This window comes from Glandiceps talaboti, chromosome 20 (assembly GCF_964340395.1).
Source record: "Glandiceps talaboti chromosome 20, keGlaTala1.1, whole genome shotgun sequence".
NCBI lineage: Eukaryota > Metazoa > Hemichordata > Enteropneusta > Spengelidae > Glandiceps > Glandiceps talaboti.
The window spans coordinates 19,844,924-19,861,426 of NC_135568.1; the positions used below are offsets into that span (position 1 = coordinate 19,844,924).

General features: G+C 35.0%; 1 protein-coding gene across 1 annotated transcript in view; it reads left to right on the forward strand.

The window, feature by feature from the left end:
• Positions 1-1,081: 1,081 nt before the first annotated feature.
• The window catches only part of LOC144450646 (kalirin-like), a 127,916-nt gene continuing 112,494 nt past the window's right edge, over positions 1,082-16,503 (forward strand). Inside the window, exons 1-2 of the mRNA XM_078141291.1 lie at positions 1,082-1,456; positions 1,760-1,919. Coding sequence (XP_077997417.1) covers positions 1,082-1,456; positions 1,760-1,919 — 535 coding nt within the window. The remainder of the gene's footprint in view (positions 1,457-1,759; positions 1,920-16,503) is intronic.

Consider the following 16,503-nt stretch of genomic DNA (forward strand, 5'->3'; position numbering starts at 1 on the left):
TACTCTGGTCATTCTATGTCATGACAGTGCACGTTTATGTCACAACGTCAAGTGTCTACATACTGTGTGTGAAATATGAGTCAAAATGTTTGAAATTGCCATTACTTTCCCTGATTTTTCTTTGATATTACTGGTGTTGGTGTAATTATATTATTTGCCAATATTTTTTTTTATTCAACTGAAAAATACTCATGACCTAAGGGTTGTCACTAGGAGTCTAACAACAACAACTTGTAGTGACAAAGGCCCCTAATTAGGTCACTCATTTTCCTTGGCTGAACATAAGAAAAATATTGGAGAATAACATCTAAGCATACATAAGGTGTTACTACCACACTAGAGTGTCCATAGAGTTTCAATTGAGTGGCATGATAATTACCTCTGTGTGAGCACAAATCAACATCACTGTTGGATGAAACAAGAAAGACTCAAATTCAAAACTGTTTAATTGTGTTCACACAGAATAATTTGTAACATTTTATGTACGTGCATGCTATCAGTGTCTGCATTTTGTTTGTGTTATTCATGACAAAAAATACTGAGTGAGATGTAAAAAATATTGTGGTGACTAATTGAAACTATAGTCACTCTGGTTTGGTAGTAATTGAAATGCTATAGTCACTCTGGTTTGGTAGTAATTGAAACTAGTCACTCTGGTTTGGTAGTAATTGAAACTCTACAGTCACTCTGGTTTGGTAGTAATTGATCTTTGTCCGAAGATCGCATTCAAGCGTGAAACTCTGAGTAACGGCTCCGTACCATAACTTGTGTGTGTGCATGGAAGTATAACTCGCTATCGCTCGTGCATATATTTCGTTCACTGGTCAAAACCTCTTGGTATACCATCCCCAGGGGGTGGTTTATTGCTTAAGTAATTCCTCGGGTTTGCGCCCTCACACGGGCAAGCGCCCAGGCCTTTCTTTTTTACAATGTCGACTTTTGGCAAAGTTACGGGAACCCCCCCCCCCCCCTCCTGGTATGTGACGAATGAAATTTTTGTTCTTCCCGTTCTTCCGCAGAGTTTGACAAGGTTGAAGATCCAACGCTGCTACAGTTAGCCAAGTATCTTCCAAGTTTTTCCATGGCCTCACGAGCAGACTCAACAACGTTAGCTTATTCAAATGCATTTAGCAAATGGTCACGGTTTGCTTCCGATCATAACTTGACAGCTATCCCAGCGGAGCCCAGCCACGTTTCACTGTATCTGACACATCTGATTCAGGGGTCTCTTACAGCAGGAAGTACCAAACAAACTGTTGAATCAGCATTTTATAGCATTCAGTGGGCTCATCAAATCGCAGGTTTACCGTCACCTACGGAACATCCTTTTGTCAAGAACTTGGTCGAGTCAGCGAGACGTCTGCTTGGTAGGCCAGTAATCAAAAAACAGCCAGTTACCACAGAAGTTATTTCTGAACTTGTTGAACACTTTAAGGACTCGAGTTCACTTAAGGACGTGAGAGACATTTGTTTGATGTTAATAGCTTTCGCTGGTTTTCTCAGATTTAGTGATGTAGTTAATATTAAGAGGTCACATGTTTCATTTTTTGACAGTCATGTTTCTATAGTCATTCAGAAAAGTAAGAATGACCAATATAGTAAGGGGAATGTCATACACATTTCTAGGTCGGGTAAAACCACTTGTCCTGTAGCTTACCTTGAGCGATATCTTACACTTGCAGGCATTTCAAGTGAGTCACATCAATTTATTTTTAGACCATTGTTTGTTTCAAAACACTCAGTTTCTTTGATTCATAAGGATAAGCATCTCAGTTACACTAGAGTTAGAGAATTAGTTAAACAGAAATTGAGTTTAGTAGTTGATGATGTTTCAGTATTTGGAACCCATTCCTTTCGTAGTGGGGGTGCTACAACAGCTGCTCAGGCAGGAATTTCATCTCGCCAGCTGATGCAGCACGGTAGGTGGCGTTCATCAACGGCCAAAGATGGCTACATTCATGATACCATTTCTGAGTGTTTATCTGTAACCAAGTGTTTAGGGGTATAGTCTATGAAATCACCCACTTTTTCTCCCCTTCTGTTTGCTTGTCTATGTTTGTGAATAAAGTTCAATGACCTGGCAGCGTAGCCACACACTGTATATATGTTTGTTTTGGTAAATGTATTTAAGGCCCGGAGATGGTCCAAAACTTGTAATTTCTCAAGTTACATCGTATAGGGAGAAATTATTGTTTTGGTGTATTGTGAGGGCGCTGTGATGGCATATCACGTGTGTTTGATTGACAGTAAAGTTTGGGTATGTTAAGTCTACACGTTACCTTGGTCATTGACACATGTAATTTTTTATGCAATATTTGTATTTTGTTTTCTATAAAACTGTATTTGCCTAGTGGATGTTTACACTAAATTGTAGCCATTTTGTATACTGTTAGATTTATCTTGATGTTTGATGTATCATTAATTTAAGTGAAAGATTTTCTGGAGCAGGTAATCAAACGCTTTTCCAGAGCTTTTTCCTTTCCATACGTGAAAAGGTTTTTAACCTCTGGTTTTTAGGGCGAGGTTCCTGCAGGAGATATTATTTTTGTTGTCAACTCTTTTCTACAGCACTGTAACATTTATGTTTGTAACATTTATTCTATGTTTGTGAATAAAGTTCAATGACCTGGCAGCGTAGCCACATGTTTGTGAATAAAGTTCAATGACCTGGCAGCGTAGCCACACACTGTATATATGTTTGTTTTGGTAAATGTATTTAAGGCCCGGAGATGGTCCAAAACAGTATACTAGTCACTTAGGCCATTCTCTTCACTTCGGGCCATTCTCATTTTCGCGCCTTTTTTTCAAGTTTCCAGTCACGTAAACACTTTGTATTTACTTGTTAGTTTGTAACAAAACTATTAATGGTTGCACTTTTTGTGCATACAATAAAACAGACAGATAGACTAGTAAAGTAATATTTGTATATTTCTATTTAATAGTCGTCTTTAGACCATATTTGGAAGTGCTCATTTGCATTCTATTTACATATTTTGTTTACTTTGGACGGGTTTCAGCCAATGACAGCGAGCTAAATGATTTCCGAACATAGCAGTCGCAGTCGCAGTCTGTCAACAAAATACACCATTTAAAATTGATCAGTTAATTACGACACGAAAACGATAATTGGGGGATGTCCAGTAACTATATTCTTGAAGTATGCTTTTCAGCCCCTCACATATTTGAGCAAGAAAAAATTCACGAGTGCGTTCGTGAAATACCGGGTTGAAAATGAAATATTAATATGTGTTTTTAAAAGCCAAGCTCTACAAGATGGTCGTTACAATGTTGCGAACTATCACCGTGAAACCGAAAGTAGAAGTACCACAGACATCAATTTGCTACAATCTGAATACAAGGGTGACTTTCATTCTTTTGTCATGTAAATAAACTTCTACAAAGAACACAAGTTTTGGGATATCCCATATGGCAAGCCGTTTAGGCCAAAATTATTATTTTATTTTAGCTGTAGTATTTTTTATTTTTCGTACTTACAAACTAATTTTAACCGTTTATGTACTTTTATTCCATTTTCACATTATTTTAATTGAAATAAGTTTTCATTTATTTGAGAATATTGTTTTATTTTTCGTCAAACCAGAATTATATGTAATTGAAAGTCAAAATATATTCTTTGTTAAAGTTATTTTTTTTCATTTTTTTTTCTCAATTTTTTCAACTTTTTATTTTTTAACATTTTTTTTCAAATGTTTTCAACGATCATTTTGCTTTGAACAATTTCCCATCTAGACACCAACATATACAGAGAATAAGATGGTCTTCACATAACGAGAACATTACTATATTAGCAATAATTTCACTTCGTCTAACATACAACACAGTAGCTTCAGTCATAGATGATGATGATGATGATGATGATGATGATGATGACTGTAGTGAAGTACTTTCAAATGAATAGATATATAAAGATTCATTGGCAAATTATTTGTACAGATTTCAAAATTCTCCAACAATAAATATATACATATATGTTTATGCAATACCATTCCGTCTTACCAACAGATTCAAACCTTCTCTATCTTAAGTGATGATGGTGATTGGGAACTTCAACATGTCACTGTTAAACTTGATGATCAGAATACCATATAATGAAGGCCATTGGACAGATGTCTTCCGTAAAATGATTCTATAAATTTCATTTTGAGATTATTATAACTATTGTTTGACTGCAATTGTCTTTGTTTTATTGTATGAATATAAATTACGTCTTGGTATCTTCAAACATGACATTCTTAGCTATCTCTGTGCCTCTATGTGTCTCTGTCTGTCTGTCTGTCTGTCTGTCTGTGTATATAGCTGTATCGCTGTCTTCTAGGCTCTGTCTGTCTGTCTGTCTGTCTCTACCTGTCTTTGTCCCTCTCTGTGTCTGTATGTGTCTGTCTGTCTGTGTCTGTCTGTATGTGGTTGCGTAAGTGGCATATATCATGGGCTATGGGTGGATTTTAGTTTCTTTTGAATTTCTTCCATCTTAAAAGCGACTTGCAGGTGACGTGTTTGTCAGGGTGTGTGTTGGATGGAGTGTGTGTGTGTGTGTGCGCGCGCGCACGCGCACGCGTGTGTGTGGGTCTGGTTGTCTGTCTGTCTTTCTTTCCATCTGTCTGTCACTGCCTTTGTCTTTATCACCGACTCTCTGTCTCTCATACCACTATATTTAATATTAGACTTCGCAGGTACACAGTACTTTTCATCGGGATAATATCGTTCAAAAAGTGTGTTGCATCTAAGCTAGAGTCTAATATTAGATGGATGATGGATATTTGTGCAATGTCGCGCCTTCATGAAAAATCCGGAACGTAGCTACCTCCATCATAAAGGCAGAACGTCCTTCCTATCTGCATGTCTACACCGAGTGATATAGTTTTGAATAATTTCATAATGGTGGTTGATAGAATGCATTTTTAAAATCATGTATCAGCTCGATGTTAAAAGAACATGAAAGCTCGAAGTTTTCCAGAGAAATAACACCACAACCTAATCTCTCACACTTCAAGTTCAATTCAATCATAAGCACACCACAGGGTGCAGTGAGCATGGGATTGATTGATCGATCGATCGATTTATTGATTGATTTATTATTTGGGTGAATGATTCGATTGAATGATTGATATTTTTGGTGAAATTTTGTGTGTGATGTTGATCTATTTTTGTAGTGATATAAAAACAATTTCTTCTTTCCCTGGCTATTTTTCTCACTTTCAGCTGTATATAATTCTCTCCTTATTGTCTAAATAAAGACATCTTGTCCATTATTCACCTCTTATTTTCTTATAATCGATCGATCGATCAATCAATTCCATGCTCCTTATGTTGTAAGGTTTCTGGTGATGAGAAAGTAGTAAGGTTAAAGGAAGAAGAAATCATTTTCCGTCTTGGAACGCTGGAACCCCTTGGAATTAATAGATTATTCTCATCTTTCCCAATCTAATCAGGGTATTTTTTTTTCAATTTCAGGCGTATTCTATTGGGTTCTATTTGGTGCGTGCGAATATTAGAATTTTTCCCGCGCGGTTTTGTTCCATTACATTCAGATATGTTCCGGTATTTATAACCTAACATTTCTGTATCTCGCCGATTTTTCCTTTGAAAAAGAATATTTATTCGAAACGTCGGATTTTACATCTATTTATACGGACTGATTTATAAGTTCCATATGCATTTCTATGTATGTATGTATGTATATATGTATGTATGTATGTATGTATGTATGTATGTATGTACGTATGTATGTATATGTACATGTATGTACAGAGCGAGAGATGCATACATACATACATACATACATACATACAGACAGACAGACAGACAGACAGACAGACATATACCGTACATTGTAAAAGTCGTTTAAAATCGGTGCAGTGTTTGCCTTAAAGTATGGATTACGATCTGGTATTTATTTTGGATTTCTAATATAATATAAAACAATTTTATCGTGGCTTCCTGCTTGATAAATGAATGTGAAATAACATTGATAAAGTCTGTGTTTGAAACTCACTAGATTACAACAAAAGCTAAAAAATGTGTAAAAAGTTTGTTATTGTACGTACAAGAACAAACATTTTTTACGTTGATTTTTCTTTGATTGACTTACAAACAAAGACTTGGCATGTGTCATTTCACATTGATTTTTCAAGTTAGCAAGCCATCATGATAAAATTGTTATAGTTTAAAAATCCAAAATAAATACCCAGTCCTCGTCTATATAAGCTTATGTCAGGGTAAATGGTGTATGGCGGTACACAGCTCACTTTTTACGACAGTGAGAGACCATAAGAAAGATTGTATGATGACGTGTGAATAAGATAATTATGCAACTGTGAGGCTTCTAGTGATATCTTACTTTTCAAACATTTTTTCTGGAGGTAGATGTTCGTCGACTACCGTCATTGTACTAAATGGCCGTAAGCCCTGCCGCAGATATATAATCATTATTTTACTGCATACAGTACAGTGTAATATTTACACAAAATTTTATAATTCCTTAAAGTATGATGATAGTTGCGTAAAAATTGAGTTGTGATGTACTGTTTCCTCTGTTCAACAGTTACCATGGCGAATGTTCTATCAAATCACCATGGCTACTAGCAAGGTTGCACATTTGCACTATTGTTCAATTTAGTTGATTTTTCCACAACTTATAAGGAATTATAACTTCCTACGACTTTATGTTCACGTGTTCAGCAATAAATAACATCTCTTGGCCCCTGGGTATCGCAAATACACCTGTAGTCGTGGCGCGTCTTTGTATACGCGCTAAACACTGTATAAGACCCGGATGTTGTAAAGAGCTCGCCCCTTGCCCGAACGTTCCTAAAATCGGCAAAAAAATTGTATACTTTTGAGCGTATCTTTTTAATTTGCGTCTTTGGTGTTCTCTATTTTAGTTGTGAGGTTACTCAATTATGTTGTCGATCATAAGGTGTTGTGTATTTGGGGTTTGATTTTGTGGTTTTTGATTTGTTGTGGTTTGACTAGAATTGTTTGGCCTGGGAAGCTTCAACTCTTTTCCACATTTATATATTTGTGTACAGGTGACAGTGTTGTTGAAGCGCGTGCCATGCCATCATCAACATGTTGCTCTGCGGCTATGGAACGATTTACCGACTAGGATTAGAATGTGTAATACCGTTGATTGTTTTAAGAAAAGTTTAAAAACGCATCTTTTCCGCAACGCTTTTAATTAATTGTATTGTTTTAATGTCAAGTGCTTTTTCTTTTTTTTTAGATTTGTGAACCGTTTAGAGCATTCTATGGATTTACGGTATAGAAAAATAAATATTAATGATGTCGGTGTTCTATAAATAGCTAACCCGTTGTGCACATGCGCACATGCGTCATTATTTGTACACACGTTTAATCCATCTCATCAAGTCGCACATTCTCGATATATCAAAAAAAGAACCCAGGCTAAGTATTAATTCATTTTATCTCATTTTATTGTATATTTTACATCACTTGTTTATTATTGCAACTTATTCACTGTTGGAAGACGAGCTCCCTATGACATGTTCAATTCCCTTATATTAAGGTACGCCCTCGCACATCGGACAAGCGGCATAACTCTGACAGTTTATGACAAATCATTACACTGTAAATTGTTCCAGACTTATCAGATGTACTTACACTTAATGTGTACCTGCTCAATAACGTTATCTTTGCAAAATGTAATTGTTTTTGGCTATTGTCAAGGCGTGATTGCTAAGGTCAGTTGTGTCAATATGTCCGCAGATTGACACATCCATCCCAGCAGATTTCAGTCAAATTCAACTAGTAGTACTCGAAATAAAACTTCTAAATGGCATATCACTCTATAAACCTCCCTCATGTCCTCAATAATATAACATAACCTCCCCTTATTATGGGATCGGAGGTAAACATACAGTTCTTGTTGAGATATAGTTAATGCATCTGGTAGTCTCTGGACGTGAAATGCATAAGGAACGAGTGACACAGTCCGAATAAATAGATGTAATCCGACGTTTTGAATAAAAATTCGTTTTCAATGTATAAAGCAAGACATAAATTATGGTAAATACCTGACTATATCTGAATGTTATGGCATAGAAAGACAACCGCGCCAGGTTAACGGTTATACGTGTAAAAAGTAACTGTCTAAATTTTACACGCACCAAAAGAACACAATAGAACACGTCTGAAATATAAAATAAGCGTAGTTAGACAGGAAATGATGTAAATAATATATCAATTCCAAGGGATTCCCGCGTTCTGAGACAGAAAATGATTTCGTCTTCCTTCAGCCTCAATTGATTCTTATCTCCAGAAACCCTACATATTCCTGAAATAGACATATCTGATACACTATGATCGTTGATAATACAGTGTATAGATAAGGGATAGTTACGATTCTTTTGTCCGGTAGGACGGGGATGTTCCACGAAACGATCACCAAGACGACGAACAGTCGAATATATATATATAAAACACACATTTCTAGCATTTAATGCAATCAACTACGTTAGTACTAATACAAATATATCTAGTCGAAACAGCCACACTGTTCTTCGGGCTAAAACATGATTAGTATTAATAATGAAAGGACATGTACCACATTGAGTACGATCGCATGGAAATGAACCAGCATTAACTTCCAATCCATGTTGTTCTGTATGGACCACCATATCTCTAAGTCTCTGGACGTGTATACACATAACTATGTTGTTTTATACCAAGTGAAAACCTCACTTCACTGAACTAATTTGCATAATTATAACCTGATTAACCGTAAGAGTATTAAGATTGAACATTTTCTCTTTCACGATTGGAAGAGTGAGCACTGATTGGTGGATGTGTATTATACTTCGGGTAAATGTTTCTACTGCAGGTATTGCGGGGGTCACAATTCAAAGACATTGCCCACAAAGACAACTTTATGGTATTATATAGGGTAGAAACAGAACAAATGACTGTCTCCAAACGAGATATGTTTTGATAGGTTATCTGAAAACAAAACTATCCTAAGGATATATCAATTATATATATCGACATCTATCCCTCCCTCCCTCCCTCCCTCCCTCCCTCCATCCCTCCATCACTCCCTCCCTCCATCCATCCATCCATATCATCCATCCATCCATCCATCCATCCATCCATCCATCCATCTATCTATCTATCCATCTATCTATCTATCTATCTATCTATCTATCTATCTATCTATCTATCTATCTATCTATCTATCTATCTATCTATCTATCTATCTACTCATTTACCAAATCATTGTGATTAGTGGTTTTGTTAAGTCATGTTGTTATCTGAACTACATTTCCTATTCACGGTTGTCAAAGACCCTGTGATTTGACAATCGGCGATACTGTGATGTACGGTCGGACGATTCTTGACAATCATTGTAAAATGACATTGGCTACTATTGTCGTGTTCCAAATGATGTGATGTGAACAGACTGATACATTTTACAACGACATGGTGTGTTCTTACAAAACATTGAATAGGGACTTTAAGAAACACAGCAATTAATGTCTTTGTACAGACAACAAATATATATATATACCTAGTACAGTATGTAGTTTTGTTTGTTTGATATGCTTGTGTGTTTTGTATTCTTGAATTTTGCATTTTTAGGAGCCTGTAAATGGGACTTGCCGGCCTTCCGTGAAATAAATAAGTAAACTATATGTCAACGAGTTGAGTAATTGGTAACAAAATGCAACACCTTATTCCAAGACAATAGCCCCCGTCACCACGTCCTGGTTTTCACATAATTTTATACATTACACTTTCATTCAAACGGGGGTCGACACATACATTCATAATTCATCAGCAATACCGGTGCTTATCCGTCATTGCACGCATTTAGCGAGGAACGCTACAGTCTATACCTTCATTACACAGTGTTCACCCCCTGTATACGTTACATAAGTTTGTATTCCTGTAAAATAAAAGAATGTGGAGAAATCAACTCCGGACTTTTGATTGGTTGTCTGTCAAATGTAACACGTGTACTCCCTGTCAAGTGATTGACCAATTTGAAACAAACAACACCTAACTAGTCTTACAAACACAATAGTTTTCCCTGCCACCACCTTTAAAGTGCACCTGGAGGGGTAGAGGAAAATTTTGATCCTCTAGGTCTGATTGGTTCATGGTTCTCGACAGGAATCTAACATCTTTGGTTGGGTATATAAATGACGCGTGATACATTTTCAAACTGTCTTTGCGACTCCAGCAAACGATAAAGAAAGATGGATACTGGTTCTCCGTGTGTTGTGCTGCTAACCCTGGTCTATGTCGTCATAGTATATATCCGAAGCCTTGTACTGCTGAGAGTGGATGATGATAGAAAAATATTCCGATGTTTGGTATGGGTCCTGGATGCTGTATGCTGTCTACTTCGCTCACTGGTCGAAAAGAGGAAGTTGGAAGGAAAAATTGCAATGTGTATCACCGTATGGATGCTGTGTTTGGTTCAGATGTTTGTTCGCCGTACAATAGAGACTGTTCGAGAATGGAAGTCTATGGTTTGCGCATTGGTTCGTCAATTCATCATGGTATGGTCCCTGCGAGAACGTCGACGGATGGTATATGAGATAAGTCGGTTTGCAATGTTAGTTCTTTCTGCTGCATTTGGGCCCGTTGTATGGGAATGGGGGCAATTTCGGCGCGGTACCTTTTTTGGCGGGAGGGTGGCGGCCCGGGTTGACAGGTTAGGATTTAGACGGTTTTGTCAGGAGGAAAATTTGTCATTGGTTGTTCAAGTGGCACAGACTGTAATATTCCCCATTTTCGAAAACATTAAGAAAGCAAAACACAAATACAAAATACATATCAAAATTTATCTACGAATAAAAAACACAAATCAAAATTTATCAACAAACAAATTTGAATAGATAGTCATGTACACAAAGTTGTTCTCGGGTACCCAGATTCTTCTAAATTCAGCCACCTCCGGTATACACATTTCTTTCACAACCTAAACAATTGTATTTTGCCATGTTCAAATGAAAAATCATTGATGTTTATATTAGATTATTTACCAAACACAAACTTGAAAACCATAATTGCGTATAACCACCGAACACCACTTCTATTTAGGGTCCCATACTAAAATTACCCCAAAACTAGTTAACCAAATGTAAACTTGAAATAGATTGTTCCTCGAAATACAGACTGTGCCACTTCTATTTAGGGTTCCCGTATTAAAATTATCCCCAAACTAGTTAACCAAATGTAAACTTAAAATAGATTGTTTCTAGAAATACTGACTGTGCCACTTCTAATTAGGGTTAAAGTTTTCGCAAAATCTAGTTAGCTAGTATTTTTTTCTAGAAATACAAAGTTGAATTGAAATATTTCTTTCATTAAAATGCTAATCATACAAAATTAAAACCCGTGTATATTGCTCTGCAGCGCATATTTTTTCATTCATGTTACAAATTTAAAATTTGTTATTTCCGTAAAGACATTCTTCTTTGAAGATGATGAAAAAGATAAGTTTGTTTACAATATTACAATTATAGCTAATAACCGCATAACAACCAACAATGTGTTTTGTGATGGTAAGAACATTCATAAATTACAATACAAAATAATGTCACCACTTCAGTTATACCCATGATATAGTGATCAAATATATGTGTCTCAAAACCAAATTAAGGCCTATGATCTCATCTTTTTGGTCAAAAATCTATCATTAGATTAAGATGTATTCTTGATACCATGACCTCATCAGTGATATGCAAATTAGGGCTAAAAGACTAAAACTAAAAGTCTATATTTACTAAAAGTCTATAACAAGATGATCCAATCAGTGATATGCAAATTAGTGCCTAAAAATGTGTCTTTTTGGTTAACAGTCTATACTTTAAGATGCTTTCTTGATATGATCTCATCAGTGATATGCAAAGGCTAAAAAGACTAAAAGTATACATTTACAAAAGGTCCTTAACACGATGATCCAATCAGTGATATGCAAATTAGTGGCTAATAATGTGTCTTTTTGGTCAAAAATCTATCATTAGATTAAGATGTATTCTTGATGTGTTTATCTCATCACTGATATGCAAATTAGGGCTAAAAAGACTAAAACTAAAAGTCTATATTTACAAAATGTCTATAACAAGATGATCCAACCAGTAATATGCAAATTAGTGCCTAACAATGTGACTAAAAGTCTATATTTACCAAAAGTCTATAACAAGATGATCCAATCAGTAATATGCAAATTAGTGCCTAATGATGTGTCGTTTTGGTCAAAAATCTATCATTAGATTAAGATGTATTGTTGATGTGTTTATCTCATCACTGATATGCAAATTAGGGCTAAAAAGACTAAAACTAAAAGTCTATATTTACAAAATGTCTATAACAAGATGATCCAATCAGTAATATGCAAATTAGTGCCTAATAATGTGTCTTTTTAGTCAAAAGTCGATCATTAGATTAAGATGTATTCTTGATGTGTTTATCTCATCAGTGATATGCAAATTAGGGCTAAAAGACTAAAACTAAAAGTCTATATTTACCAAAAGTCTATAACAAGATGATCCAATCAGTAATAAGCAAATTAGTGCCTAATAATGTGTCTTTTTGGTCAAAAATCTATCATTAGATTAAGATGTATTCTTGATGTGTTTATCTCATCAGTGATATGCAAATTAGGGCTAAAAAGACTGAAACTAAAAGTCTATATTTACAAAAAGTCTATAACAAGATGATCCAATCAGTAATATGCAAATTAGTGCCTAACAATGTGACTAAAAGTCTATATTTACTAAAAGTGTATAACAAGATGATCCAATCAGTAATATGCAAATTAGTGCCTAATAATGTGTCTTTTTGGTCAAAAATCTATCATTAGATTAAGATGTATTCTTGATGTGTTTATCTCATCACTAGCTTGAGCAATTACAAATTACTCCCATGGACTATACGGGGAAGGTCTGCTGTAAAGTCTGTATGTCATAAGGTACATGTATGATATAAGGTATATACTTTTCTAGGTGAGAAGATTTTGGATAACCCTGCCCATCTAGACTGGTTGATTTTATTTTAATTGTAGCTCAAAATATTGATATATTTTTCAAAATAATTCTTACAATTGCTAAAAGTAACATTTCATTTCTCAAAAAAATAATTATTTTTGATCAGTTTTTAGGTATTACATCATATGAACTACCATCTGCATGTATTATAGACCTGTATAGTATGTATTTTGAGTGATACAGTTGGTATAAGAAAGAGTCAGACCATTTTTAGGGTGTGTAGTATGACAACAGTTTGGTTTTTGGGGGTTTCAACATAGCCTCCCCATGTCATTTCACAAAGAGTTGCCCACCTCATCCCAGGATACATGGTCATGTGAACAGAATTAATGAAAGTGGTTTATTTTGCCAATACTAGTTCAAAGAAGCACACTTTAGATAAATTTTCTTTGCTGGCCCTACTATTAAATTCTATCTTAATAACAATAATGATAATAATAATAACTTTAGGGTAATAATAATAACATATAATAAATAATCACTAATAAGTAATAAGTACTAACATATAATAAATACTAACATATAATAAATACTAATATATGATAAATACTAATATATAGTAAATAAGCACATAATTAGGCACCAATGACTATTAATGTCTAATTCTCCTTTCATAGTTAATTGCACTTAAAGTTGAAATAGTATTGGCATTATGGATTACTCTCATTATACATGTTCATATGACATCATTAAATGACAACTCTGTGTGAAATGATACGAGGAGGCTTTGCTGAGATCATCAAGTCCTTACTGTTGTCATACTACACACCCAAAAATGGAGACACTTTCTAATACCAACTTTATAGCAAAAAATAGATATTTTACAGATCTATGATAGATACAGACGGCAGTTTGTACGATGAAATAGCTAAAAACTGACCAAATTAATTGTCTTTTGGAAAATGAAATCTCACTTTTAAGAATTGTAATAATGTTTTGAAAATTATAGATTTATTCTAAGCTGCAACTGAAGCAAAATCTATCAGTCCAGCTGAGCAGGGTTTTCCAAAGTTTTCCAGCCCAGAAAAGTATACAAAAAACACTGCTTTCCAGCAGACCTTTCCCACCTATGGGAGTTGTGCACCCCCCCCCCCCCTCCCATATTACTTCTGCAAAAAAAAAATTTAATTCTCTGAGATAGGACAAAAATACACATTTTGATAACACATACAAATTCTACCCACTTTATGCAACTTTAGTCATTATTATTTTATTATTTCATAATCAATTTAATAGTATAAAAATGTTTTTGCTTGACTTATTCTCATTGGCTTTTCTAACCATTGGGGTCGATTTTTCAGGGAGAAACAGTAGAACAATAAAAAATCAATTAATTATACTGTATTTGCAAATTTATACACACAGTTCTTTCATTATAGTGGTTTCCCAAACCTGGGCAAGTGTACCTTAGTCAAGATTTGATTTCTGCCTTTCACCCCATTTCATAAAAAAATATTGTCTACAAATTATAACCTTGAAAATTTAATATCATCCATATGGGAGCACTTTGGTAAATGTTATCTATATTGAATGTATTTCTTCATTATTTTATTAAATAAAACACAATATATTAACCAAACTGTATTAATACAATTTCCATGCAAGTTTATTTTCAGGAAGCCAGGCTCGACAAAGATGGACAAATGATGGAAAATGTGAGTCAAAAACTTTCTTTTTAATATTTAATATATGTATACATTGAAAGTTAGATTTAGAAACTTTATTTCTATTTGACTGTCATGTCTGCAATATAAAATAAATTTAGAAAATACTATAATTGCATTGTGAGTGAATACTTCAATTCTTATACTATTTCTTAAATTTCTTTCTTTTAGCCTGTGGTGATAAGAAGACCCAAGACTGATCGATGTATTTGATTATTACGTGTATGTGTATTTTGCATTTATGTATATCTATTAAAATTTAATTTATATATTGAAATGTATTTTTAAGTCATTTTATTATTAGAACTTTTGGAGCAGTTTAGAAGAACAGAAAAACAGTTTCAGACATCAGCACCAAGTAAGTTTTTTGAGTTTTTTTTAGTATGTATGGCTGCATGAGTGATTGCTCTTTTAAGAATCCCAACTCACCCCTTCCAACATACGTACATCAAATACACTAACATTTTTGCGTCTACAGTACCAAACGTCATATCTGCGCCATCATCTACCTCGCGTTTCAGTCCGCTGTCTTCGCTACACGTGATCATATATTACATATTGACATACACAAACAGCACCCCTCGATTTTTTGTTATCCCTTTCCGTACGTCTGGTTTCTTGTGGATTTTGGTTTTCTCTGACTAGGTGGGTCTCTATGGTTGATTACTTTGTTGTTTGGTTGGTTGGCAATGGTTCGTTGGTTAGTCCTTTGTAGGTTTTACATATTTTTCACTTGCTGTCTATGGCCTTAATCTCTCATACCAACACACATAAACCTCACAAACCTCCGCCGTGTTGCCGCCATCTCTATTACTGCCGTGTCGCCGTCTTTATTTGCCATCATCGTTGCGCGTCATATTCAACAGTTACATTACAACAATACAATAAAGTCCCCCATTCATTTTAACTTTTTGTATGTTTGTATGGTTTAGAGTTATAATGGCACATTCCATTATAACTCTTCATAATCCGCATGTGCATGTATGTTAACCCTCTCCCCCCCCCAAAAAAAAAGTATGTGTCCTTGTATGGTGATTCAAATTGGCAACAAAGAATTGCTTGGCAGCGATGACACCCCTAGCATTGACTAGATAATATGGATTTTAGAGTAATCAATTTTCAATGCGGCCTAAATTCAACTGCATACAGAGCTCAGTAGAGCTATCAAACGTTTAATCCTCTTTTTATCAGGGGGGTGGGTTGGTCAATTTCACTACAAACATTCAAATTAAACTCTCAAATCCAGGGGACCATATAGCCAGAATTACCATACGAGTATGACTACATTCTCAGTCTAAATTGTTGGCATAATGCTATAAATGCTACTAATGACTGAGTGAATTTAAGTACTGTCGTCTTTAGTGTATCCATGGCTGTGTATTTAAGGTACTGTCGTCTTTAGTGTATCCATGGCTGTGTATTTAAGGTACTGTCGTCTTTAGTGTATCCATGGCTGTGTATTTAAGGTACTGTCGTCTTTAGTGTATCCATGGCTGTGTATTTCAAGCCAATAATCTATTACATGGTACGTCTACAGAATATCAAGTATACATCATCACTTACACCTAACAGCTGTGAATGGTAAGCGTCATCTAGAAGTGCTTTACTTATCTTTGCTGTTCATCTACAATGGATCTGTGATGTCACGAACACAGACGAAAAATGATGTAGCCTCAAATATTCATCTGAAAGTTGTTCATCAACTGACAAATTTTCATCGTCTTCATCTAAGACAGTCTTCAATATTTCAACTTACTAGCTAAGTCAGATTCAGATTTCTTAATGACAAATATGGCCAATATTTT